General features: G+C 42.0%; 1 protein-coding gene across 1 annotated transcript in view; it reads left to right on the top strand.

Annotated features, from left to right (window-relative positions):
- The window catches only part of rlf (RLF zinc finger), a 29,453-nt gene extending 3,922 nt beyond the window's left edge, over positions 1–25,531 (top strand). Inside the window, exons 3-8 of the mRNA XM_038307004.1 lie at positions 10,521–10,602; positions 14,386–14,521; positions 14,620–14,822; positions 19,701–19,837; positions 20,032–20,173; positions 20,292–25,531. Coding sequence (XP_038162932.1) covers positions 10,521–10,602; positions 14,386–14,521; positions 14,620–14,822; positions 19,701–19,837; positions 20,032–20,173; positions 20,292–24,890 — 5,299 coding nt within the window. The 3' untranslated portion in view covers positions 24,891–25,531. The remainder of the gene's footprint in view (positions 1–10,520; positions 10,603–14,385; positions 14,522–14,619; positions 14,823–19,700; positions 19,838–20,031; positions 20,174–20,291) is intronic.
- The last annotated feature ends 1,492 nt before the right edge of the window (positions 25,532–27,023 follow it).

Raw genomic sequence — 27,023 nt, 5'->3', positions numbered from 1 at the left:
GGCAGTCCAAACCAGATGAAAGTGCGCATTCAGCGTCTGCTCTGCCGATAATGCAAGCGTAGAAGAAGAAATGTGCTGTTTACCTGTGCAAAGAAAGAAACAACGAAAGAAAAATGTCTGAGGACTTCAGTGTTGAGGAAGAGCATGAGTTCTTTGCCGAGCTGAATGAGCACTTTTGTCTGGTTTGGTCTGCCGCGGTTTCCGTAGACTCGTGAACGCGCTTTTAAAATCCTATACACTACTGTTTATGCTCTAAAAACATTCTAAATGACTTCGTTTCGAGTAAATTATGGACGCTACCAACTCAGGACACTTGGAATACATTGGACGAGCAGTATGGAGGAATATTGACACGTTTTTTGTGGACTTTTATGGACCTTTCTGCCTCGGGCGCCATAGACCTCCATTATTTGAATGTCAGCAGACAGCAAGAAGCCTCCCAGATCTCCAGATGCATTTGAGATATCAAAAAAGTACTCCAGAGTGTTGTTCAGCATGGGGGTGAGTAGAAAATGAAGGCTAATCATGTTTTGGGTGTACTATTCCTTTAAGACGAGCTCTGGTGCATGTTGCGATGTTCCCCCTGTACTAAATACCCTTTCAAACCTTTGAAATGGGTCTGAATCGACATCAGTTTCGGGTGCTAACACTTCACGCTTGATTTTAGCCTCATATGTCTGGAGCAGCACTCTTTTTATAGAAGCTGCTAAGCAATTTCTTTTTCTTTGCTACAGGCTCAACAACATTACTCTGGCTCTCACATTTGTCTTCCTCTGTAAGAGTACCTGCCATACCTACCATGCCTCTGCAAGAGCAGAGTTCTGTCATCATTCTCTCCTTTACTTTTAATATGGTATGGCTAAATGTTAGTTGTGTGGAACCTGGGATCTAGCATTGAGGCAAAGTCGACCAGGTCTTTTATGGCTGGATCACTTTATTTAGTGTTCAGACAATTCAGCAAATTTGCTTTGATCCATTTTGTGAGCTCAGTATCACTTCTGGTTTTAGCAAACTGTGGTTAAACAGATGAAGAGAGCTTTATGAAAGAGATGCTCACGTATGTTTCACCTGACAGAGCATCAGTGAAGTCATGTACTGGCTTAATGGCTTTATTTACAGACTCAGAATTTCACTATCCTCCCAAGTAGGCACTAAAAGTGTCGTGTTTTCTTATCTGCCCCCAAGATTTGCCCAAATGTTTTCTCCTGCTCCAATTTGTGCTTGATCAATTTTCTGGCGTGACCTCCATCTTGTTGCCGATTCTGATATTAGCTAACGTTCTGGGAAGCAAAGTTCTTCTGATATTAGCTAATGTTCTGGGAAGCAAAGTTCTGCTTGAATCAGGGCCATGTCCCTGTAGCAGTCTAGCCAGACTTTATTCAGACGACGCACTCAATGATGATAACTGATGGACTATGGTGGGGTATTCCAACCCATTTATTCATCAGAAATGGAAATGCACCATAGAAACACCGTAAGAGCTGTAGATAAACAAAAACAAATTACAAAATTACTCCACTCAACATAGGATGAATACCATGAATTCCATTAGCTACCATTAGCTATCATTAGCTACCATTTGCTAGCATTAGCTTCTTCAACTTCTTTTTTATATATAAACTCTAAATAAACGTAGAGTTATTATACATATAAAACTACACAACAAAGAAAATTATACCTGTTCGCCTTCCAGCTAGATGCCATATAAAAATGTGAATGGAAACCGTCCTTTAACAAGCAGCAAAACCATCTGGTAAGGATGTAGGCACGCAGTGCTTCTTTCCGTTGAACCGGAAATAGAAATCAACCCTTCAAAATAAAGGCACGTAAACCCTTTTTGCCGAAATTCACTATTAATCCAAAATGTTTCGCTTTAAACGGAGGAATCAGGAACATTAGGCATAAAAACAAATAACAATATATGAATAAAAGCATATCAAAAAAAATATTAGTTATAACAAATATCTGGGTCCTTTACAGTCCCTCCACTTCTTCCAACTGAAAGAGAAGGCACTGACCATATTTATGAAGTACGTTCGATGCAATGATCCTTACAAGCATTTTTTACATAAAATGTTAAAGTATTCTCCCCAACACTGCACGTTTGCTATTGCAGTGATTACAGGCTCAACGTAATGTGATAACAACATTTAAAAACATTATTTCACTCACCTATTGCATTGTTTAGCCTTTGCCCAAAGCAGTTGAGATGGATCTATAGGTTTAGCTTCAGGGCCTCATCAGTCGTCGTGCACACCATTTCCTTCTTATCCAACTTCCCCAGTGACGATGAATCTTTGAGCCCCTGTGTAATGATCTCCCTCGTAGGATCTTCTGGAAAATTGGTGCTTTAACAGCAGCTTTTAAGAGCCCAGTTCACATCGATATAATGCACAATTAAACTCTTCTACGACTAATGAGATCGATTGGACCAAAGGTCTGTAGTAAGTTGCAAAAAACAAAGCAGATTGCAGCTTTATTTAGAGCGCTTGTCATGTTTCGTTGTCGGTTTTGGTAGCGCAACCTCCGCAAAGTATTTGCAACTCGGCGGGTCATTTTTTGGATCACACTTAAGCATGTGAAGAAAGCCAGGCTTCTCTACTGTGTAAATGGGCACCATGTCCGTCCCTATATGGTCAGCTTTATCTTTAGAAAATGAGGGTGCCAGGTAGGGATGGGGATCGAAACCCGGTTCTATCAAGGACCCGGTTCCACTTTTTTCAAAACCCGAAAATCAATAACGTTTGGGCTTATCGATACCACTATCGAGTCTGGTCGTTTTTTGTTTTTTTTTCTCCCGGAGGTCCTGTAACATAATTGTGTGTCCCTCGAGTCGCGTCACAGCATTTAAATCTAATCAATCCAATCACTGCAGCATGTCCACCAATGTTTTGGAATGAAATTGTAAGCAAACAGATATTAAAAGTAAAACAAGTGAAGTCTGGAAGTTAACTTCGCTAGCGACTCAAGGATGGCTGAACGGAAAAGACTCCTCCTCCTGCTGCTGCTGCCGCACCACAGTCGGGCCCGTCTTCATCATCCACTCAGAGTACCACTGGTAAGCGCGCACACCGACTTTGTAGCTTGTCCGGTCAGTTAAAAATATTAATTGTGAAATCCGTCTTGTAATCGGAAGCATACAAGCTAGTTAGCTTGAAAAGTAAATAAAGTTTCAGACGTGCTGCGTGATGATGTGTTCAGATTGGCTCAGTAAAACGACAATTAGGTTATCATGATGCGTTCAAGTTTAATGTAAAGAAAAGGGAAATTGAGTTTTGGGGCGAGAAACATGAGTACTACAGTTGTATATTGCTCTAATTATTTTAGAATATATATTTAAACTACTGATGCCAACATTTATTAAAAGTTACATTTAATTTAAAATACAATTATTTATTTGCTAAATATTTTCCTAATCACTAAAAACATGATGAAAAGTGACAGAAGACAATACATTAACCAACAATTGTGAAAATATATTCTAGTTAGTTTTATGTCATTTCGAAGTGGCCTATTACATTAGCCATGTTTATTGAAGGCTAGAAACATTTTTGTTATGCTCACTTGTTAAGCAATAAAAGCAATACCAGTTCTGTTAAAAACATATTGTCGCATCGTCTTTCCACCAAATAACAGAAAAGTATCGATAGTGGTATCGATAAAGACTCGGATTGATAAGGAGTAACGATAAAGGTATCGATATCAATAAATATTAACGATCCCCATCCCTAGTGCCAGGGTTTGTTGTCTTTTCTTGTCGTGGACATGTTTGTCTTTGTCCGTGCTACCCACGCTGCACACTGAAGCGGCGAGCACTGCTCGCATTCTGTGGGATATGCTGAAGCAAGTTAGTTGTGAAGAAACTCTTGGTTTTGATAGCATTTTGACAAACCTTGCACTCGACTGTAGTCTGCGCCATATCGGCCTTTTCAAAGCCGAACCGCTTCCATATAATCGGTACAAACTCTTCAGATTGAGCAGCGGCCATGGCGTGAGTTAACAGCGCAGCGATCAGGCAGAAGTAGGAAAGAAGCGTCTGAAGCAAATGTGCAAGTCAAATAATGCAGAAGAAGACTTCCTCGATTTTATGGTTTTGCAAAAAAAGCAGGGGCAGCAAAAACACGCGTGCTGCTTCATTTTTGATGTTTGTACAAGTTTAGTTCTGACGCTTGGCTGAAGCAGCTTTGCTGCTCTGGCTGCACAGTCGAGATTTTATGTTAATTTAGGCATTAATAAACTGTTTCAGAGGAGTGATCATAGCGCTCTGCATCAGCAGTGCTGTGTCTGCCTCCCTGCCAGCCTCCAGATCAGCATCTCTGATTGGTTGATATGGCTCGTCGAGCAGCAAAAGTTAAATTTTTCCAACTCCAGCAGCTGCTGCGTTTGCTCAGAAGCTCACGACGCGTTGCTCCGGCTGCTCAAAACCAGCAGCGGGATGTTTTGCTGCACCTTGATGCTCGTCAACCATTGACTTTGCATGTAAACTAGCTGCTCCTGCTGCCTCTGCTGCTCTAGGTCTGAACTTAGCATCCTTGGCATGATGCATGTTTTTTGGCTAAAAATGTGTTAAAACTTCCTACTAATGAAACATGACTGAAAACATAACCTCCTTGGTGGAGGTAAGAACTACGTCCCTGTTGTTAAAATGTTACGCTACCCTTACATTATGAAGAATTGTAGGACTTCTTATACATTGCCTGAATCCACACTGTGACAGTAATCAGAGGCACGCTCATTACCAGGTGAGTAAGGGATTCAAGCTGTGTGGTAATCAGGTAATTGTTTTAGTGCAACAGTTGGATCAAAATGAAAAACATCAGGTCTGTCCAATCTCTCTGACTGGATGTGGAGCTTCAGGATGAGGCAGCCGCCATAGTTTAGGGAATTAAGGAGAAACTCTCGGGCAGCTTTCTCTGCTCTTGTCAGACAGTTGGCGTAGAATGGTTGCTGCTTTCAGGCAGAGTCTGAAATCAACGCTCGCGACTAAATTTTTCATTTGGCGAGTTAATGCCAGGCCATCATTGCCACAAGAAGAGGAAATGTTTTGACCACAGTTGTGCTTCAGTCACATCCTTTAATCTTTTATTTTGGTAAGTCTCCCTTTGTTCCTATGCTGTCTTTTCCTCACATGCCAATAGAAAGACTCGCATAGAGAGAGCACGCCCCCTACACCGCATCACTTAACAACAAGACTGCCACTGACCAAACTGTGGTGGTATATAGTTGGAGAAACCAAGCCTTCTAAAAGACAACATGCAGATTAGGAGGAGCGAGGATCTACAGCCCGCAGGGCGAAGACAAAGTTTATTGAAACATGGCACTCTCTGGAAGAGACTGGCTTATTTTTGAGGATGATGCTAAGCTAATGAGCTGCTCAGTCTGCAGCAAATATGCAAAAGGGAACAAAAACAAGGAAACTAGAAAGCATCCTTGGACACAAATGCAGTTAATCCACATTTGCTGGATGTCCATGTCTCAGGCTCAATAGAAACAACCCATGCTACAGCTGAGTGCGCTGACGGCTGCCTTAACACAAACGCACAAAGATGAAATTGTTTTCCACTGCCTTTGCCTTTGGATAAAAGGCTATGATTTTATTAATGGACAATGTAACAAATAAAAATAGTCTACTGTTTTCTGAATGGTTTAATTCATGGCCACTATAACAAATACAAGCATTTTGCACTTTTTTTTGGAAGAAATTCTAATTTAAAAGTTTATTTATTAAAACTATATTACCTGTTAATGTAACTTTGTTTCCATTTACATAAGGTCTTTGTAAAATAATATGTTCCTTAAAAATATGAGAGAAAATTCTTTTTTTTTTTTGGTCTGTTAAAATATGCTTGGCCAGTAAATAATTTTATCTTCCGGTCCACTTGGCCGGTAGGGGTGTAAATCATGACGATTCGATTCAGTATCAATTTCCTGACTCAACCAATCAATTATTTTCGATACTCAAGAATGCATCATCTTCTCCTTCCTCCGCCACGTCTGTCTTGCCTACTGTTTACGCGAGTGTGTGGGTGCAAGTGGAAAGAGGGAAGGGGCTAAACAAAACGAGGTAGGAGGGCAAAATAGGTTTAGCGCCACCGCAGCACGGGAGTCATAATTACATCCAGGAGCAAATGAATAAAAAATAGACAGAAGAAAAAAACAAAACATGAATGGATACTCTTGCGGACGTGTCGATGCATCGGATCTTAGGCTGTTGGATCGATGCATCGATACAAAATTAGTATTATTTACACCCCTATTGGCCGGTGAACCAAAAAGTTCAAGTAAAGTCACCAAACTCGCCAAAAACACACAGAAAAGTCACTAGAAATCTTTGTAATTTCCTTCTAGGTGAAAAAAGAAATTGATGAAATCCAACAGTTGATGAAGCAGAATGCAAAATAGATGCAGTCAGTAAAAAATGAACAAAACAAGCATTGCATTGTTGTTTTTTTACTCATGGTTAGTGTTTATGCGGAACGATTTATTGTCAAACCTGTGAGGGTTTTTTTTTTTTTTTTTTATTAAAGTGACAACAGAAAATGATTGCAATGATCAAAAGTTTACATGCCGCAGTTGTTGATGTGGTTGATCCCCTTTAAAATTGATGACAGTTTTGTGGTAGCTTCTATTCTTCCTGTAACAAGCCTGCAATTGCTTTAACCTCTTAAACACGACAAGCCCGATACCGGGATGGAGGTCATGTCTGACCATTTGTGGAGAAGCAATCTGCTCGTGTAACAGTAGATTATCTTATGCGTGGCTAGAAGCTGCATTTCAGCAATCTTTGAGGTGTTATTGCTTTTCTTTCATAGTAGTAAAATATCATAATAGTACAGAAAAAGCAAATGACAGATTGGGATTGGAACACACAGAACCGGTTCTGAACAGGAACCGGTTTTCGATTCCCATCCATATAGATTATCCATCCATACTTTCCTAATAAACATTACTGTTACAGCAGAACATCTGCTTTTTTTCTGGCTGTTTTGGTTGTATAGTTTATAGTATCTTTAAAATCGGGAAAGAAAATCTACAATACATGTAGTTTTCTATTCAGCTTATTGATATTATGCTGTGTAGAAAGATAAACTTGAATAAAACAGTAAAATCTACCATGGTAATCATCACTTTTTTTTTTTTAGATCGGATTCCTTTTTAGTAGGAAAATAATCCATTTGGAAGGTTTTGAACTATTTTGGCAAGTCTGTTCCAAAATGACAGGTCTACCGGCCACAATGTGCACGAAAACATTTGCAGAACAAATATGCTTCAAACAATTCAGTCCTAATTTGCAGGTGCATCGTTTTATATTGTTAAAACACTTTACAGTACAGCATTTTATTGTTCACCTTAACTCTTCACTATTATTCTGTTCTCATACATATTTGTGTGACAGTGGTTTCTATAATCTTTTACTACTGTAAACACCAGAATATCCCCATTGTGGGACAATAAAGGGATTTTCTATTCTTTTCTGATGTGGTTCTATAAATTCTGATGCTTTTACCAGAGTTTCAAATGGTTTCCATGGTGTTTTACAGTATATATTTTCTTGAAAATAATTTTTGCTGTGTTTGATAATCTATAAATGAGAAATTAACACATTTACAGTAGAGATTCCACTTGCAAAATATTCTTCATTGACTTTGTATCATAATTTTATGTGATTAGTTTTTTTAATCAGATATGTGATATCAGATTGAAATTGCTCTGGTGCTTAAGGGGCAACATTTCTAGGCTGTCTTGCATGAACTAAATGTTTGAGATCTCCTTGGAGAGGCCAAGAGAAGGAGATGGTCGCTTCTAAAACTTGTCTTTTATTCTGCTGTACCCGTTGACAGTCGGGCTTGGCCTCGGTTGCTGTAATGTCGGATCATCCAAGTTCGTCCCGTTCGCAGCTTCTGGGTATATGAGGGCAAATTTTCCTCCAGTACTTTCTGATAAATTGCTGCATTCATCCTGCCATCAGTTTGACCCAGTTTCCTGTGCTTTTTTAGCTCAAATATCCCCAAAAACCTCATTAATCTGCCTCCATGTTTCTCAGTAGGAATGGTGTACCTTTTATTGGCCCTTTTCACTCCTCTCTTTTTCTAATTTTTAATGGTTGTGACCAAAAAGGACAGTTTTAGTCTATTCACAGCAAAAATGTTGAGGCTTGTTCCTGTTCTGATTGGCGTATTAACTTTGTGTTGTAAGAGCTTCCCTCTGGTTACTCAACCATTTTTCTTGAAGTGCTTCCTCCACTTGAAACAGCCACACGGTCTTATTTGTGGGTTGTGTGGGTTTTTTTCCCCCCCATCTTGAACATTTTTCCTGGCAGTTGCTGAAATGTTTGTTGGTCTACCTGACTGTGGTTAGTTTTCCACAGAATCCCTCATTTTCACTCTTTTTTTTTTTTTTTTCTTTAGTTTAAACACTGCTGATATGCATTCTTGGTTCCTTGGATATATTTTTTTAAAATCCTTTTCCTGTTTTATACACACCTTTCCCCCCTCATTTGCTTTACCTGTGACCTAGAGACATCTTTTCAGCACTGGATGAAAGAGTCTGTCTGTAGTCCAGGAACTCACTAACCGTTAAACAACAACAGGCAGCAGATCACTAACCTGACTCCGCCAGATGGATTTGCTCCGCATATCCATCTGGAAACCTTCCGTAGAAGTAATTTTGGGAAGGGGCGAAAATACTGGTTAGCTGATTGGCCTATGTTGGTGATAGACGGGCCAAATAAACCAATCAGATCAACGAAGCATATGACGTACTAACAGAGCAACGACGAAAACACAACCACAAGACAGACTACTCTTGCCGAAGCCAGTCGGGAGAAGAGCAAAAACATATTTTCCTCTGAGAAAAGCCTCCAGAGCAGTGTTTTGCTCTTCTATCAGTGAAGAAATACTCTGTAATTCCGATAAAACTTGCTCGATAGCCACGCTAACGCTAGTTTCATCGGCTGAAGCCGCCATGTTCTTCAGACTGAACCGTCGCGCTTCTCGTTGCGTCACACCTCAACCCGCCTCAAAGCCAACGCTGATTGGACGTTCGTTTGGTGAACGGCTCCAAATTTTCTTTAACGGAGAGTCTCCAGACTGATCTGCGAGTGAAACCTTGAAAGCTCGCGAGATCAGGATGGTCTCACGAGGCTAGCAGATAACAGGTGTGTCATAGAAAGTAAACGCAGGTTTAAAACCCATAGGACTTTTTTTCTTGGCTTTTTTGCACAAATTCTCATTTTCCTCTTGAAGCACCTCTAGGCTTCGCACCGCAGCGGAGCAGATGCAGTGTAAATTAGCGGCCAAAATCGCTAAAGTTTTGGTTCAATTTGGACAATAATTGTCTTCATGCAACCGCTAACCAGGATTAAAAACAAAGTACTTTTTTGTCTTATTGTTCATATTCTCTGAGAAGTGTTCATATTCTCTGAAAATTTTGACCAAAACTGTGTCCCCCTCGCCTGCAGTGGGATTTGATTGAGGTTTTAAAACTGATATGTCGATTGCAGCCAGTCCTCATCTTTGTCCCCCAGGGGCTTCGGTTACATCCGAATGGACTTAAACGCATTTTAAACTTTATTTAAACTATGTTTTCTGAGGCAGCAGAAATCAGAGCTGATATTTTCTGGTGATTCTGCATCGCAGTAAAGCCTTCTCTGCATATTGTGCAGTTGATTACATTTAAGGCAAAACACAGAAAAGAAATCAGCAGCCATTACTTTCATCAGGTAGATCTGTCTGATCTGAGCAGCAGGAAGAACTCTGAGGTGTAAAATTAAGGTCGAGGTAAAAATAGATAATTACATCCGATCGGGTGTTGCAAAAACACATAATGTATAAATAGATGGAAATATTGCACTGCAAAAACGATCTAGAAATAAGTAAAAATTTCTTAAATTAAGTATATTTACTCTTAATTTGAGCTGGTAAATGAGATAGTTTGCCAATGGAATTAGTAATTTTACTCTTACAATAGGATAATTAGATAATATGCACTTGAAAAAAGACAATGCAATCGTGTTTTCTTATTTTAAGTGTAAATTGTCTTATTCCATATCTCTTTTACCTCCTCAATTCAAGAACAAATGCACTTATTTTAAGAAAAAATGACTTGTCTAGATTTATATTTTTTGCAATGGTGTACCTTTCCTTTGTTTTGGTCATAAATTGCTCCACATGAAGAAGATAATGCAGAGACAGGCAGGAGTGGATGTTTTAGATGAGGTCTCAGTCTACCTCTATTGTCAGAAATTAGGAAAATTAAACCTTCAAATAAAAACTCACATTTTCTTGCTGTGGTGACTCAGACAGGGTCTTAACTTTTGATAATGTTTAAATGTGATTACAGAGGAAGGCAGCTGCTTCAGTCTTTTCTCGTGTCTACAAAAGTATTTTGACATGTTTGACTCGTAAAATTACTTGTACTAGAGCCTGCCTTTTTATTTCAGGCTCCGTTTGTCTGATTCATGCTGTATAACCCTCACTTTTAAAGGTGATTAACTTCCATCTTGCTTCTATTTCCTGCAGGAGCTGTTTTGAACTGCTGCTGTCAGTGCCTGAGAATGAAATCCCATATGAAGCCTGGCTTCAGTTCCACCACTCGGTTCAGGTAGGGGCCCTTCAAAGCCTGCGTTGTTGATGGTTTACAGATGGAAATCATATGGTGTCTGTATGTTTTTTGTCCCTCTCTATCATAGTTATTATCTTGTGTTTTTTTTTCTCTTTCTCCATTGCTGCCTTGTTTGGGAAGTTTCCACCACAGCACTTCCAGTAGCACACTAGCATTGGTGCTTGCTTTGCACCAGTTTCGTTTATAAAAAAAAAAGTTATTTAATAATTTTTTACAAATTAAAATTATATTTACAACACATAAACAGCAACAATAATAGCAGTTATTCCAATGTAAATACGTAAAAGAGAATTTGGACAAAACCAAACTAACACATCTTAAATTTAACCTACCGGACAAGATGATGTCATTCAAAATGAGTTTTTAGTATCTTAGTAAATATAATGAGGTAATGAATGTAACAAGGGGGTGACTCGCATGAAAAGAATGGATTTGATGTGTTCAAAGGATATTTAATTGATTATTACATTTTTCCAGAGTGACAGGTAGACATTTGTCCTTGATTTCCAGTTAATGACAATTTTGTTTTTGTTTTTTTTTTGGGCGAAAGCTAGTGCAGTTCTTCTGTAGATGTAATTGAAATATCTTATTCAGGATATAAAAAATGTAGGGTTTCAAAAACATTATTATTTTATTGTTTAATCAAAGCCTGCTCTCTGCTGTTTTGGCTGTAAAATGTTTACCTGCCTGGTGAGCAGATGATGGCCTAGAGTTTACATTTTCACAGCACTTCTGTAGAAAATGTAGATGTGCAAATTAGGTGGGAAATGTGTTAAAATACACTGTTTCATTGGCCATCAGGCTCATTCAATGTTAGTTCATTCAGGGTTCCCATGGGTCCTTTAAAAGTCTTAAAAGGCATTGAATTCTTCAAAATAAAACTAAGGCCTTAATTGGTATTAAAATATCTTCAATCAGTCTTTCGTAGGTCTTAATGTTTAAAACATCATAAATAGGATTATTTTTGTTATTACAATTTATTTTTGTAATCTACATAAAACACTACAATCAGATTTTTATTTTATTTTTTCTATAAAAAAAAATAAATAACGGCTCGCCATCGTTGGTTCCGTCCCGATAGCGGAACCAATAAAAGCGTTGTTGCGGCCGGGACATTTGGGAGATGCACCATTAACTTTTTGTCTGGAAAATATGAGCAAGTGTAAATGTAACGAAAATTGTCTCCAGCCAAGAGTTTTCTCCATGGCTAAAACCAGGGAACATACATGAGGCTCAGTGGATTTTGTTCAAGAAGTCATTCAAGCTCAGAACTATGGGAATTAAGGCAGTGGAGTCGCACATGCGAAGCACGAAACACAAAGCTTCAAAATGGAGTTACAGAGAAACAGCCCGTATTTCTCTGTTTAGTTCCACCCTTGTCTCTGCAACGCCTCCACTTATCACCAAATCAAACATACTAAGAAAACGATACAAAGAAAAATAGCTGCAAAAAAAGACTTAGCACTGGTTATGTTGTGGCTTTAAAACTGATTTGTTTTGCTCCCTGCTAAAATAAAAGTTTGTGAATTCAGTTAAATAATTTTTAAAATATATCTGTAATTTGTTTGTTTTTTAGCTTTCTTCCTGTATGGGAAGCTTTTCAAAATATGAAACATTAGTGCAGTGGTTTATTTTATAATAAACTTTTGGGTTAAGTTGTCGCAAGCAGGTTTTTCTTGTGTTTCTTGTGAATTTGGACTTAAATTTTTATTTCAAGTGGCATTAAAAAGTCTTAAAAAGTCTTTAACATGCCTTATGCTGTAGGAGCCCTGCCATTGTTATCTCAATTTTAAGTTTTCTTATAAGCTTCTAAGTTTTAGCCTAACCAATGTCTGAAATTGACTGGGGATGAAGCCCAGATGTCAGTCAAAAGTCTGTTAGGCTCAAAATAAATCAGCCAGTCAACCTGATTTTCAGTGTAACAGCGACTTGTTTGAGGGCGATGGCCCGTTACGCTGAAATAAACTAACGAGAACCCTGTTATTGATAAATCAAAAAGACAAATGACGGGGGGGGGAGTTGTAACATTTTGTCCAAAAGCAGTTGAGTGAGTAAAAAATTAAAGAGCCTGGATGTGTGTATCAGATTTAGCACCAGTTCTGAATGTTTGTCGAGCTGCAGATTTTACAACAAATGAACTGGTCTTCTTAGCAGCAGGTCTGTTTTGAGCCAGAGGAAATAAGAAATTACTCAGTAGGAGTTGGGGGTGTGCTGACTGAGATCACAAACCATTCAAAACACCTGAGTTAGATTTGTCGTTGGTCTGTTCTGTTCAGGTCTGCATGGTGGAACAGTTAAAATCCTGACTAGTCCTTTTTGCATAAAGTTTGCATGTTGTCCTTGTGCATATCTCTGGATACTCCTGCTGCCCTCCACAGCCCACAAATATGTATGTTAGGGTAATTGGCCATTCTGAATTGGCTTTAGTGTGGTATCTCTGCTGGAGGTAAACAGCAACCCTGTCTGGATGAGACGGGTGCATCAAATGGATGGGTTTGACTAAATTTAAAATTAAAACAATAAAGAGTTGGATTAGGTCAGTCTTTTTTCCCCAACACCGTATTTTGATTTCATCTTTCAACTTGAGGTGGGTCGATGTGTCACATAGAGGGGAGGTTGTAACCTTTATGTGGGCCTTTCTGAGTCGGATCTTCATCACAATGAAGGAAGAATTCCTGATATGAAAGTTTGAATGTTCAGAGATGGTTAGGACTGTGAATAGCTGACAAACACAGCTTGTTGTTTAAAGTAGAGTTAAAAATGGAGCTTATGACATAGGAGGGAACTGTTTGAAGTGCTGCTGAGATACAAAATCTGATTGGTTGAAATAAAAATGTCTTCGGCATGGTAATCCTTCACAATAAAGCATTTAAAAAAAGAGGATGAAACTTTTACTGGATTAGGTTTTCAAAGTGACGCAATGATATGTTTTTGAATTAAGTCCTTCAGAGAACCTGTTAGGAACCGGTCGTACAGCAGCTCCAGTTGTGGTTACTCCCAAGCACCGCTTTAGGGGAAAAACACTCAAATAGAATGTGAAAGAATTCAGGTTGTAGGTTGAAAGCTGTTGATTCATTGGTTTACATCCTGAAGGACATCTAGAAACACAGAGAAGGTGGCTGAACACACACGCTGTGATTTCTGGAGGTTGTGTCCCTGTTCTGCAGTCTTTTACTCACATTAGGAAACACCAAATTATGCATGGAAACTATATTAGGTGAGACGTAGGGCCACATTTTTTTGGCTAAACGATTTACCTGATTGTGTTTTTGTTGTTGAATTTTGGTTTCAAAATGTCGAAACCTGCCGGCAAAATATTTTCGATTTTTTACACCCAGGAGCAAATGGATAAAAATAGACAGGAGGAAAAAAAAACATGAATCGATTCTCTTGCGGACGTATCGATACATCGGATCGTCGGCTGTTGGATCGATGCATCGATACAAAACGATTATTATTTACACCCCTAGCGTTTAGTATGCCTAAGTGACTGGCGTTGTTTTTTTCAAAACAGTGATAAACTCTTAGGGCTCTTCTTTCAAGAGCTGCTTGATGCACGTGTGACCAGGTGAATGTGGCTAAAGAGAAGATGACTGTTGTGCTGTTTACAAACCCCACATTTTAGTATTTCTTTGGGGGGGGAAGCAGAATCTGAATCCCATCTTCCTGCGCAGGACGTCCTAGTAGACTCAGTTTATGGGAAAGACTGCTTCAGTTTTACGTTGTATTTTAATGTACTTAAATCTGTTGTGTTTACTGCAGATTGCCCATGATACACTTATACAGTATGGAAGCACAGACCTCCAAGCACTCCTCCAGATCACAGGAGAGGGAGGAGCATGGAGCAACCCAATCCTAAGCGCCCTCCTCACCGGGCAGCCCACCAGCCCAGAGGATGGTTAGTCTCAGTCACTTTTATCTGCTCCCTTTCTTTACTTCAATGTTGACTTTTACAGGTTGATCTGAGCTCAGTTTCACTTTGTGCTCTGCTTGTAGTTAATGCATACATAAGCTTGGAAGGTGAGGGCTTCATGGAGATGCGGGTGAAACACCTGGAGAAGATGGGCGAGGTGGCCAAGGCTGGAGTCTTGGCCAAAGCTTGTGCCGAATGCAACCTCATTTCCAACCAGGGAATGTTTCGACAGATCTACGTCGCCCAGCTCTGCCACCTGCTGCCCAACGAAGAGGCCATCATGGAGGTATGGAAACAAAAATCAACCAACAGGTTTTGTTTTTTCCTTGTTTGATGCGGTTCTAGTCTCTACATTCTCCAAGCAGACATTGCTGAGAAAGTTTCTGCTTTGCTTTCAGATGAGCTAATTTTAATTTTTTCTAAAGACAGGCTCCTCCTGGATGAGCTTGTGGAAACAATTTTTGCTTCATTTCGTCGTTGACTCTTCAGTAATCCCTCACTCTAAGCATGCATGTAGTGAAGGTGGAGAGGAAAAACTCCCTTTTAACAGGAATAAACATCCAGCAGAACCAGGCTCAGTGTGAGCGGCCATCTGCCGAGGCCGACTGGGGTTCAAGGAGACAGACGAGCTCCAAGCCAGCCCCCATGTCAGAGGATGAAATAGAACACATACAGTTAGTCACAGTCAGAGAAACAGGACTACACTGAAAAACAGGCTGATATCCAACAGCTATAAACAAAGGTGTTGATGGCAGCAGCTACTATGAAGCTACCATGAGGAGAAAAAGCAAAGAGAGTACTATGTCAGAGGTTGAACTAACAAATACTGCAGAATGGGAGAATATGGATAAAATGAAGCAGAATGAGGGAAAAGTGTTCCCTATGTCCTCCAGCAGTCTAAACATACAGCATCATAAAATAGAAAATAGCTCAGCATAATCTAATTTGAATAAGTTATAAGAAAGAAAGAGCAAAGACTAAAATCTTAGAATATGATGTTTCAGTATGGCAGGCCTGCTCAAAGTTGGTCCACATTGGCCTATGTCCTGCAGGTTTTTATAGGTTTCCCTGCTTTAGCATAGCTGATTCTGATGACTGCCTCTCAATCAGTAATCAATGAAAATCTCGTTAATTGACATTGGATGACCCGGGCTCTGAAATGGCTACATTCTCATTTATTCCTCATAAGAGAAGCTGGTTTATCAGTTAACCCCCCTGCTATGATGTTGATAACATGATAAAATGCCCCAATGTTACAAGCGGAATATTTATTTACCGTAATTTTTAGACTATTAGCCGCACCTGAATAGAAGCTGCAAAAGCTAAATTGCATTATTTGTACATATACAAGCCGCAACGGACTATAAGCCGCAGGTTTTTTATGTTTAACCCTATAATGCCAAATGTATCGTATTTGATACATATGGTTTCTGAAATGTTTTGCGTCTGACACCTTTTGCATAATTTAAAGGTAAAAACTTTGCTCAAAATCCTTTTGTACACAATCAGATATACCTGATAACAGAGGGCAGAAGACTACACAAAAAATAATCTTGACTTATCGCATAGTAATAAATTATTAATATCAAAAATGTATTTCTGTTTTTTCTTTTTACATATTTTGTTAAAAGGGCAAATAAGGAATTCAAACCAAAAGAAAGTAATTTTCTGGCTTTAAAGGGTTAACACAAACTGTCTTGCGCTCGCAATGTCCGTCTTTCTCGCTGTCGTTCTGTCTCGTACCTCTCGCGGTAGAAGTCTGCTTCCGGAGGACCTCCGCATTCCCGCGTGCACGGCTACCATACTTGTGTGTTGAAGCAAATGTGACGTCAACATGGTGGATGGTAAAATCCATAGATTTAGGTATTTCTCATAGTGGCCGTTAGCTGTAAAAGTCCATAGACAAGCCGCAAGGTCGAAAAATGGGGAAAAAGTTGCGGCTTATAGTCTGAAAATTACGGTACTTTTTTGAGTCCATGGCGGTAGATGAGAGCGCCATGAAAAACCTGAAAAGTACGAAACCTTATCAGCACTTGTATAATGACAAAATAGGCTGTGTACTGATACACAAATGTGGCAGTTAGGTGAAAATGAAGGTAGATGTTTAACCTAGCCAGTTTGTGAATGATTCCTGCCATAACACTGGTATGGTTGTTAAGGAGGATGGAGAGCTGGAGGCTACTAACCTGACTCCGCCAGACGGATTTGCTCTGCATATCCATCTGGAAACCTTCCGTTGAAGTAATTTTGGGAAGGGGCGAAAATACTGGTTAGCTGATTGGCCTATGTTGGTGATAGACAGGCCAAATAAACCAATCAGATCAACGAAGCATATGACGTACTAACAGAGCGACGACGAAGAGGAGCCAATTGATAGATCAAACTCTTGCCGAAACCAGTCGGGAGAAAAGCAAAAACATCTTTTCCTCTGAGAAAAGCCTCCAGAGCAGTGTTTTGCTCTTCTTTCAGTGAAGAAATACTCTGTAATTCCGATAAAACTTGCTCGATAGCCACGCTAACGCTAGTTTCATCGGCTGAAGCCGCCATGTTCTTCAGACTGAACTGTCGCGCTTCTCGTTGCGTCACACCTCAACCCGCCTCAAAGCCAACGCTGATTGGACGTTTGTTTGGTGAACGGCTCCAAATTTTCTTTAACGGAGAGTCTCCAGACTGATTAGCGAGTGAAATCTTGAAAGCTCGCGAGATCAGGATGGTCTCACGAGGCTATTTCTTCGCTGCCATCAGCAGTGTTTTTCTCAGATATTAATCATCTTTAGTGGTTCCCTATGAGAACCTGCAGATACAGCTCTAGGCAAGTCCTCGATCCTAACATTCGCTGCAGCTCATTAGATATTTCCCCAAATTTTATCATTTTATGATATTTGGAAAGGATAAAAAAAACTCATAACAAAAAAGGGCAAAAAAGCAACAACCCCGCTGATATTTCTATTTTGCATCTGTTTAATTTTCATCTTGGTGTGATGAAGAACCAGAACAGATTCTTCAATGGACGTCGTCTCCAGATTCATGATATAATGGATAAAGGATGTGCCTTACATATTTGATGCCTTTGTTCATCCTGAAAATTTTCCATAAATTTTCACCTTAAAATATTTAGTTAAATGTTTCATTTTTGAGCTCAAGCCTCCAAATGATGATATAATCCTTATACTGCTACCATGATATTCTTTAAATATAATTCAGATGAGACGGATTGCGTCTCTGCTTTTTGCAGATGATGTGGTCCTATTGGCTTCATCAGGTCGTGATCTGCAGCTCTCGCTGGATCGGTTCGCAGCGGTGTGAAGCGGCCGGGATGAGGATCAGTGCCTCCAAATCCGAGGCCATGGTCTTGAGCCAAAAAAGGGTAGAGTGCCTGCTCCGGGTCAGGGGGGGTGTCCTGCCCCAAGTGGAGGAGTTTAAGTATCTCGGGATATTGTTCCCGAATGAGGGAAGAAGGGAGCGGGAGATCGACAGGCAGATTGGCGCAGCATCTGCCGTGAAGCGGGCGCTGTACCGGTCCGTCGTGGTGAAGAGAGAGCTGAGTCAAAAAGCGAAGCTCTCGATTTACCGGTCGATCTACGTTCCTACCCTCATCTATGGTCATGAACTCTGGGTCATGACCGAAAGAACGAGATCGCGGATACAAGCGGCCGAAATGGGTTTCCTCCGTAGGGTGGCTGGGCTCTCCCTTAGAGATAGGGTGAGAAGCTCGGTCATCCGGGAGGGACTCGGAGTAGAGCCGCTGCTCCTCCACGTCGAGAGGAGCCAGTTGAGGTGGAACGGGCATCTGGTTAGGACGCCTCCTGGACGCCTCCCTGGTGAGGTGTTCTGGGCACGTCCCACCGGGGGGAGGCCCCGGGGAAGACCCAGGACACGCTGGAGAGACTGTTTCTCGGCTGGCCTGGAAACGCCTTGGGGTTCCTCCTGAGGAGCTAGAAGAAGTGGCTGGGGAGAGGGAAGTCTGGACCTCCCTTCTTAGGCTGCTGCCCCCGCGACCCGACCCCGGATAAGCGGAGGAAGATGGCTGGATAATTCGGATGACTAGTTTCTGATGACGTCTTAAAATCTTTACATTTTATTATGTGTCAAACAATAATTGCCGAAGATAAATCATGAAAAATAAAACATTAGATATTGATATTATTATAGAGATTGGTAAACAGTTTTGACTAATAAACATAGTCTAATAATAAATCCAAAAATTTTACGATCTTTGATTATTTTGTTATTTTATGACATACCTTTTAGGTTTTTATAGTTCTTATTTAGCAAAGCCAACTTTATATAAAAGCACTTCAAAATGATACAATTGATCAATCTGCTGCACAGCTATCATACATGAGCTTTAAGCTGAGAGAAACCCTTTTGTTCGTGTTCCAAGGCGAACCTTAGATGCCTCCCATGAGAAGCAGGAGTCTACATCTGCTCAACATCTGCTCACCTGCTGTGTGTCTTAAGAAATAGAGTACAATGCATTCTTCTATTAGTTAAAAAAGCATCATCTCCTGATGTGTATTTAAAAAAAGAAACCTCTTCTGCCAGACTCGGGAAGGCTACCAATGTGTGTAATAAAGGATTTTTTCAGATCCATGTGATATGTGAAGGTCTTCTGTGCTAGTCTCTCTCAGCCAGATTTCCGAGTGTCTGATATCACCACAGCTGCTTTCTGGCCTTTCTCAATTCCTAAATATTTTTTTCCAGTAAGAACCGAAACAATTTGTTTTCTGAATCTTAAACCAAGGACGAAGCAGATGAATAAGTTTTATAAGGCCACTCTTAAAGAGAGGGACTCCCTTCTGCAGGTTCTTAAACATTTGGTCACATCTCTGTACAGCGGAGAGCCTGATAGACTTTTATCCCCTTCAGAGGCAGTTTGAGCTTCCATCTTTGTTCATCTGCTGTCACTGAACAAGCTGAAACGATACTGGGTTCATCAAGTCTAGATCGTCTTTTATTTTTGACTTATTGTTTTTGAAAAGTATTTCTCACACATTTATTCCAGTGTTGTTCTCTTCCTCTTTGTCCTGCTTTGAGGGCTGTTATGTTTATGTTTAGATGTTTGTTCTGATGTTTCGAAGCGCTGCAGAAAAAATCTGCTCATGATAACCTTGAACCAGATCTAAAAGATAAGGTCTTGATTCTGTGCTCCATGTCTGTTCAGATATCCAGACTGGACTGTAAAGATGTTCTGGAAATCACCTGCAGCTTGGAGACGGAGGGCGAGGAGAACACGGCCTTCATTCTGTGCACAACCTTCCTAACGCAGCATCTACAGCAGCAGAGTCTCTACTGCTCCTGGTGAGTGGTGCATACTTCACCTGAGCTTTGAGTCAGCTTACCCTGCTTCCCGTCCTTTCTTGTAAAAAAAAATTTGAGTTCTAATTCGTAAGAAAAATTCAGCTTCTGAAATAATTTTTTCACTTTTATTAGTTTGTTTGTTGGGAAGCTCATAGCCTTGTTGATGGAAAATGTTTTGCTTTCTTTGTTGGAAGGGATTTGATATCGTTGTGGAGTAAACTTCAGAGAAGACTTGACCCTTCGTCGATTTCTCTGTTGGAACGATGCCTTCAGCTGGGAGCTATTGCCAAAACTGTCCAACATCTGCTCTACCTGGTCCGTGTGATTCAGGAAGAGGTTAGTTAACCTTTTTTTTCTTTAAGTTTTTACAGTTGCTCGTTTTTTTTTTTTAGGCCGACAGGATAGGGTATGATTTCCAGCAGGATTTAACTGTGACGTTTTGTTCTCCTTTCAGACGGAGACTTTCGGAACACGTGCCTCAGTTGAACTTTGTGTCAAAGCACTTCAGCTTCCAAAGCAGGACGACTCGGAAACCAGAACATCCGTTTGCAAGATGGTGTCCTGCCTCCTTCCTAATGATCTGGAAGTCCTGCGTGCCTGCAAGCTCACTGAGTTCCTCCTCGACACCAGCCAGGAAACGTTCAACTGTCTGAAGGAGCTATATCTTCGCCCAGACCAGAAGCGGGACCAGGAAGGCGAGGCTATTCCCAACTCGCTCCGCTGCGAGTTGCTGCTAGCACTGAAAGCTTACTGGCCTTTTGACCCCGAGTTCTGGGACTGGAAAACTCTTAAATATCATTGCATATCGCTGCTAGGGATTAGACCGGAGTCTGAAGAAGAAGAGGAGGAGGTGGAGGAAGTGGAGGACAAGCAAGAGAAAGCTAAACAGCACGAGCCACAAGGAGGTCCGATAAAAGTCGAATCGGAGCCCAACAGCAGGATAAACGGAGGGCTTAATGTGGAGAAAAGTCCGATCAATAACCACACGGACATTAAAGGGAAGTGCGAGATTAAAAGGCCAAAGCTGCGCTGTCAGATCTGTAAGAGGTCCATCACAGACATACAAATAATTCATCACTCCCAAAGACACGCAGAGAAGAATAATCATCCCTGCCCGGTTTGCTTGGAGGACTTCAGGAGCAGAAAGGACCTGCTGCCACACCTGAGAAAACACATTAAGAAGACGCCATCTTCTCCCCAGAGCAGCACAAAGACAGAGGCCACGCAGGAACAAACGGAAGACGAAGAAGATGTCGAACCCGGAGAGATCACCCTGGACCCCTCACTAATGCTGTATTACAAATCCACGCACAACCAAGACCCGTTGCATGACGCTGTCGGAAAAGCCAAAACCCCGACAGAGCAGCCGGAGGACAACGACGAGTATGTGACGTTCGATTACATCGACAAGCACTTCAAGCTGCAGAACCGGGAGGTGTATCCCTGCCCGGGGACCAAATGCAATCGGATCTTTAAGCACTCCAAGTACTTGTACGTCCACCTGAAGTCAGAGCACAGGGGCGACGAAAATGTGAAACATTTCCATCAGATGAGGGACAAAAGGGAAAAATGCGTCTTCTGCAGACGGCACTTTGTCTCCGCTTTCCATCACCGCAGACACAGGAAAGTCCACTACGGCGATCAGCCTTACATGTGTGTCGTCATCGGCTGCGGCGCTCGCTTCGGGACGTCTAATGAGCTCGTGATGCACAAGCACACCCACGGCTTCCAGCTCAACTACCAGTGTGAGCTCAAAGGCTGCTCCGTCACATACTCAGACCTGGGACAGATCTATCACCACGAAGCACAGCACTTCAGAGATGCGGCCTTTACCTGCAGTAGCGCTGAATGTAAAAAGTTCTTCTTATCTAAAAAGGACTTTCTAAAGCATTTATCCACACACAACATCACGTTCACAGAAAATGACTTTGAGGCTCAGAGAAGGGCTAAGCGGAAATTCTTTAAGACGGTCCGTGAAGTGATTGTGCGCCCCATCAAGCCCGTGAATATAACAGAAGCTGTAAACGGGAACGTCCTGAACTCGCAGTCAGTCAGCTGCGGCTCATCTCTACAAGAAGCCGAACCCCAGGAGCCCAAGGCGACGGTCACGCTGGTGGCCGTGTGCTTCGACGGCAGCAAATTCACATGTGGCTTTGAGAGGTGCGGAATGACTTTTTCTAGAGCCAGAGACGTCCAAAGGCATCTGAAATGTGCTCACCCGGAACATTTGAAGTTGGAGAACAGAGAACAGAAACATGAAAACGGGGAAAACTCTGTGCCCAAAGTGGTGAAGCCTGAAACGGAGCCAGAGAGTGGGGATCAAAGAGAAGATGAACATTCACCTCCGCTGTTACCTTTGGAGTCTGCCAAAGAGAAGAAGGCACCTTCTCACACCAAAGGCGGCGACACGAATCCTTCGGGCGTTAACACAAAAAATGACGCTTTGAAAGAAATCCTCATCGGGTTGAGCAAACTAAGCCTGGGCTCCTCATCCTCTCAGGGTTTGCAAAACAAGACCCTGAAGTCCAACTCCGACTTTACAGCATCTTCTATTCATCAGGCGATCATAGAGAAGCCTCTTGTAGTGTTGCTCAAGAAGAGACGCCATCTGCTGGAGGAGCAGGTGAAAAGCGAAGCGGAACAAACGCCGCTGACCAGCGAGGAAGAAGGCGTGGAACCGTTGGCCACGGCCAGGCCTTATGTGTGCGAGATAAAACGGTGCGGCTTCCGGACCGCTCGGAGTTACAGCCTACTGCGACACTACCTCTCCGTACATAGCCGGACCATCGACGATGCCAAACGAATGACCGCCTCCATCAAGCCTTACAAGTGCCACCTTTGTCCCAAGAGTCACAGAGAGAAGAAAGTGCTGAAGGCCCACTATATTACAGTTCACAACATGAGTGAAGACCTCTTTAACAGTTTGAGCTTTGCGTCTGCAGGAGTCGAAGGACACGAAGGGTCTGCAACGTCACAGCCGACGCTGCAGCTCTCAGCGAATCACAGTGAAAAGGCTAAAACGAGGGACGCTCCCAACCTGCCACATCAACACAACGTGAAGGAAGAGAGCGGAATCAGTGAAAACGGAGAGAACGGCAGCAATCTTTCCTCCGTGGAAGAAGGAGAGGAGGAAGGGGAGATCAAAGACAAAGATGACGAGCAGAAAGAGCAAAACGAGGACAACGCCACCCAGCAGGTGAGAACGAGGCGTGTGGTGGCTAAGAGCAACCTGTGTTACATACTGGACAAGTTCAGCAAACCGTTTCACTGTGTGGCGAAGAACTGCGACGCAGCTTTTTCCACACAGGGAGGCCTCGTTCGCCACCTGCAGCTGGTGCACCACTACAACCGCTCTCAGCTCCTGCTGGAAAAAGACGGCGAGGTGCAGGCCAGCCCCGAAGCCAGAAGGGAGCCTTCCAAGAGAAGACCTCTCACAAACTCTGACGAACCTCAGCCGCAGTTCAAATGTCACTTTGCTAACTGTTTCGCCTCCTACCACCTTAAAAGCAGTCTGGTGCGGCACACGCGAGATGTTCACTCTCGGCCTCCTGAGCTCATACGATGCAAATTCGACGGCTGCTCCAGGGTCTTCAGCCACAACGAGGCCCTTAAGAAACACACTCTGTACAGTCACTACGAGTACTACGACTCACTGGTGCTACGGCTGCAGAGCACACACAAGAAGTCAGTAACTGGCTGCCAGAAGAAGGTGATCGTTACGCCAACGAGTCCTGAGAAGGAAGAAACGTCTTTGCCCACCACTGAGAATTCGGAGTCTGAAGGGACGACGCAGTCGGAAGAGAAGGACGACAGCGGTGCTGATGTGAAAAAGGCGTCGGGGAAAAGCGGCAGACGAAAGCACAACTTGTTCAGCAGTTTCGTCTTTAGATCTCACGAGGAAGCACTACAGATGTGTCAGGACCGCTGTTTGCGTACAGCTTACCCGTGCATGGTCCAAGACTGCGACTCAGTGGTCACCTACCTGCACAGCCTGCACCGCCACTACCTGGCGGTTCACCGCATGTATCGAGAAGATCTCTCCAAAAATGAAGACAAACTTGTTTTTACCGCCGAGAAGCTGGAGGTGCTGATCCAGACGAAGTCCGCCAGGCCAGCTGTCAGCGGAGAAATCTCACCTGAGGAGGCTCCGAAAACGGAGCTCCAGGCTGAGGCAGCAGACGCGGAGGAGGAGCAGCCTCCCCCTTTGACTCCTCCTGCGCTGGAAGCTGGATCAGAGGAGAAGGAAAGTTGTGAGCCTCTAGATCCACCAGAAGAGAAAAAAAAAGAGCCTCCACCCGATGAGATAAACGAGGCTGCAAACGAGATGCTGGAAGATGAACTGATCAAAGAAGAGGCTCCTGAGGAGCTTCCTGTTTCTACTCCTCCACAGACAAAACAGGATGAAAGATCCATATTAGACAAATTTAAACCACTTCTTCGCCCGGTCACTGTAGACCTTTCACCTCCGTGCTCGCTGCGCTTTTCTCCTGAGCCAGGCAACAAAGATGGCGCTAAAACAAACACCTCGACGCCCCCTCCCACGCCGTCACCACCCCCAACACCGCCGCCCTCCGCTCTTCTTCGCATGCCGCTGAAACGGAAAAACGAACAGTCAGAACAACCGTTCAGCTGCAAAGAAACCAAGCCCAGAAGCCCCTCGCCAAGCCCCTTTGACATCGCTGCCTACAAGCCCATGGGCTTTGAGTCCTCGTTCTTGCAGTTCATTCAAGAAAAAACTCCGATAGAAACGGAGGAAGAGCTGAAAAGCCGAGACGCTCTGAAACGCAGCTGCTCTGTGAAGGAGAACAACCAGCTGGGAGTCTCTCACACCCGCAGAAAACGCACTCATTCCCCTCCGGAAGATGGAGACTTCACCTCGGTACAAAACTTGAAGTCCATCCTGGACAGAGCCCTGGCTGGGTGTGGGGACCTGGCCGTAAAGCAGCTACAGTACCTCAGACCGGTGGTGGTTCTGGGACGACCCGTGACCAGCACCGCCACGCCTGACCTCTTCCCATCAAAGACCAACAGCAAACTGCTTCTTGGAAGTTAGTTTTAATCAGCACCTTTTTAAACATGGCAATGAAAAAGTTATTTCTTTTTACAGACTGTGTATCAGTATTTTTTTCATCCAAAACACTTTTTTTTTTAAGTTGACTGAACTTTTGTAGAAATTAGCCTAAATAAAAAAACAAGCCTTAAAAGGTGCAGATGAAAGCAGTCTGACAGTATTTTAGACTTTATCAAAGCAGTCAGATAACATCCAATGTGTTCAATTAGTCACAGATGTATATATGACCATGTCCTCCCAAACACATGTATAGCTTTTCAGATTGTTAGAAATGATCAGTAGCATAATGCCAAACCTTTTCACTCAAAATGGGACTAAAATGTGAACCTACAACTAAGAAATATGTTTGGTTATTTTTCACTTCTGTTTATATGAAATCAGTATTGGCAGCAGTTCTTGGACAACATGTATGTAACGGTTTCTAATAAATAAATAAAAAAGACTGGAAATAAATTTAGGACATTTTTGTAATCGATGAAAGAGTTTAGCTCTGCTTTTGAGTGTAAAAAAAAGGATAAAGATTCATTTTAAAATCATTGTCAAAGAAATCGCTTAACTTGGGTACTATTCATGCATTTTGATTTCATAAAATGGTAAAAAAAAAAAAAAAAAAGGCTTTTTAAGCCGTTAATTATAAACTTCAGTGCCATAGTTTCAATTGGATATGAGTATTTAAACAATTTCTAGAATAGTAATGCCTTTTGAAAGCAAATCATCCATCTGAAATGCAAAAGGGAAGTAAATAATGAATAATTGATGCAAAATTTGCTTATCATTGCCCACATCACTGCCTGCACACTTTTACATATTATATAGATCAGTAGACCATATTTGATTCCAGACAGCTTTGGGTGTGGTACCTTCTCATCTGGGATTGTGACAAGATGGCGCCCCCTACAGGGCTAGAACTTCTGCCTCGAGTCTGTCACAGCTGTCCATCCGGAATTGATTATGCTTTGAACCATTGGTCAACGTTGTCGCCACACTGAGTCATGATTCTGAGATGCAAAAACTGTACAAGACCGTTTCAAGTTTGTTGATACAGGTGCTGGTCATAAAATTAGAATATCATGAAAAAGTAGATTGATTTCAGTAATTCCATTTAAAAAGTGAAACTTGTATATTATATTCATACATTACATACAAACTCATATATTTCAGATGTTTATTTTGTTTAATTTTGATGATTACAAATGACAACAAATGAAAATCTCAAATTCATCATATCAGAAAATTAGAATATTGTGAAAAGGTTCAAAATTGATGGCCCCTGGTGCCACACTCTAATCAGCTAATTAACTCAAACCACCTGCAAAAGCCTTTAAATGGTCTTTCAGTCTAGTTCTATAGGCTACACAATCATGGGGAAGACTGCTGACTTGACAGTTGTCCAAAAGACGACCATCGACACCTTGCACAAGGAGGGCAAGACACAAAAGGTCATCGCTAAAGAGGCTGGCTGTTCACAGAGCTCAGTGTCCAAGCACATTAATAGAGAGGCGAAGGGAAGGAAAAGATGTGGTCGAAAAAAGTGTACAAGAAAGAGAGATAACCGCACCCTGGAGAGGATTGTGAAACAAAACCCCTTCAAAAATGTGGGGGAGATTCACAAAGAGTGGACTGCAGCTGGAGTGAGTGCTTCAAGAACCACCACACACAGACGTATGAAAGACATGGGTTTCTGCTGTCGCATTCCTTGTGTCAAGCCACTCTTGAACCACAGACAGCGTCAGAAGCGTCTAAAGAGAAACAGGACTGGACTGCTGGTGAGTGGTCCAAAGTCATGTTCTCTGATGAAAGTAAATTTTGCATTTCCTTTGGAAATCAAGGTCCCAGAGTCTGGAGGAAAAGAAGAGAGGCACTTCATCCACGTTGCTTGAAGTCCAGTGTAAAGTTTCCACAGTCAGTGATGGTTTGGGGTGCCATGTCATCTGCTGGTGTTGGTCCATTGTGTTTTCTGAGGTCCAGGGTCAACGCAGCCACATACCAGGAAGTTTTAGAGCACTTCATGCTTCCTGCAGCTGACCAACTTTTTGGAGATGCAGATTTCATTTTCCAACAGGACTTGGCACCTGCACACAGTGCCAAAGCTACCAGTACCTGGTTGAAGGACCA

Source organism: Cyprinodon tularosa, unplaced genomic scaffold (genome assembly GCF_016077235.1).
Source record: "Cyprinodon tularosa strain WSP-4 unplaced genomic scaffold, ASM1607723v1 ctg6, whole genome shotgun sequence".
In the NCBI taxonomy this organism is placed as follows: Eukaryota; Metazoa; Chordata; class Actinopteri; order Cyprinodontiformes; family Cyprinodontidae; genus Cyprinodon; species Cyprinodon tularosa.
The sequence above is the reverse complement of the archived record's forward strand: the minus strand, read 5'-3'. Positions and strand labels throughout refer to the sequence as shown.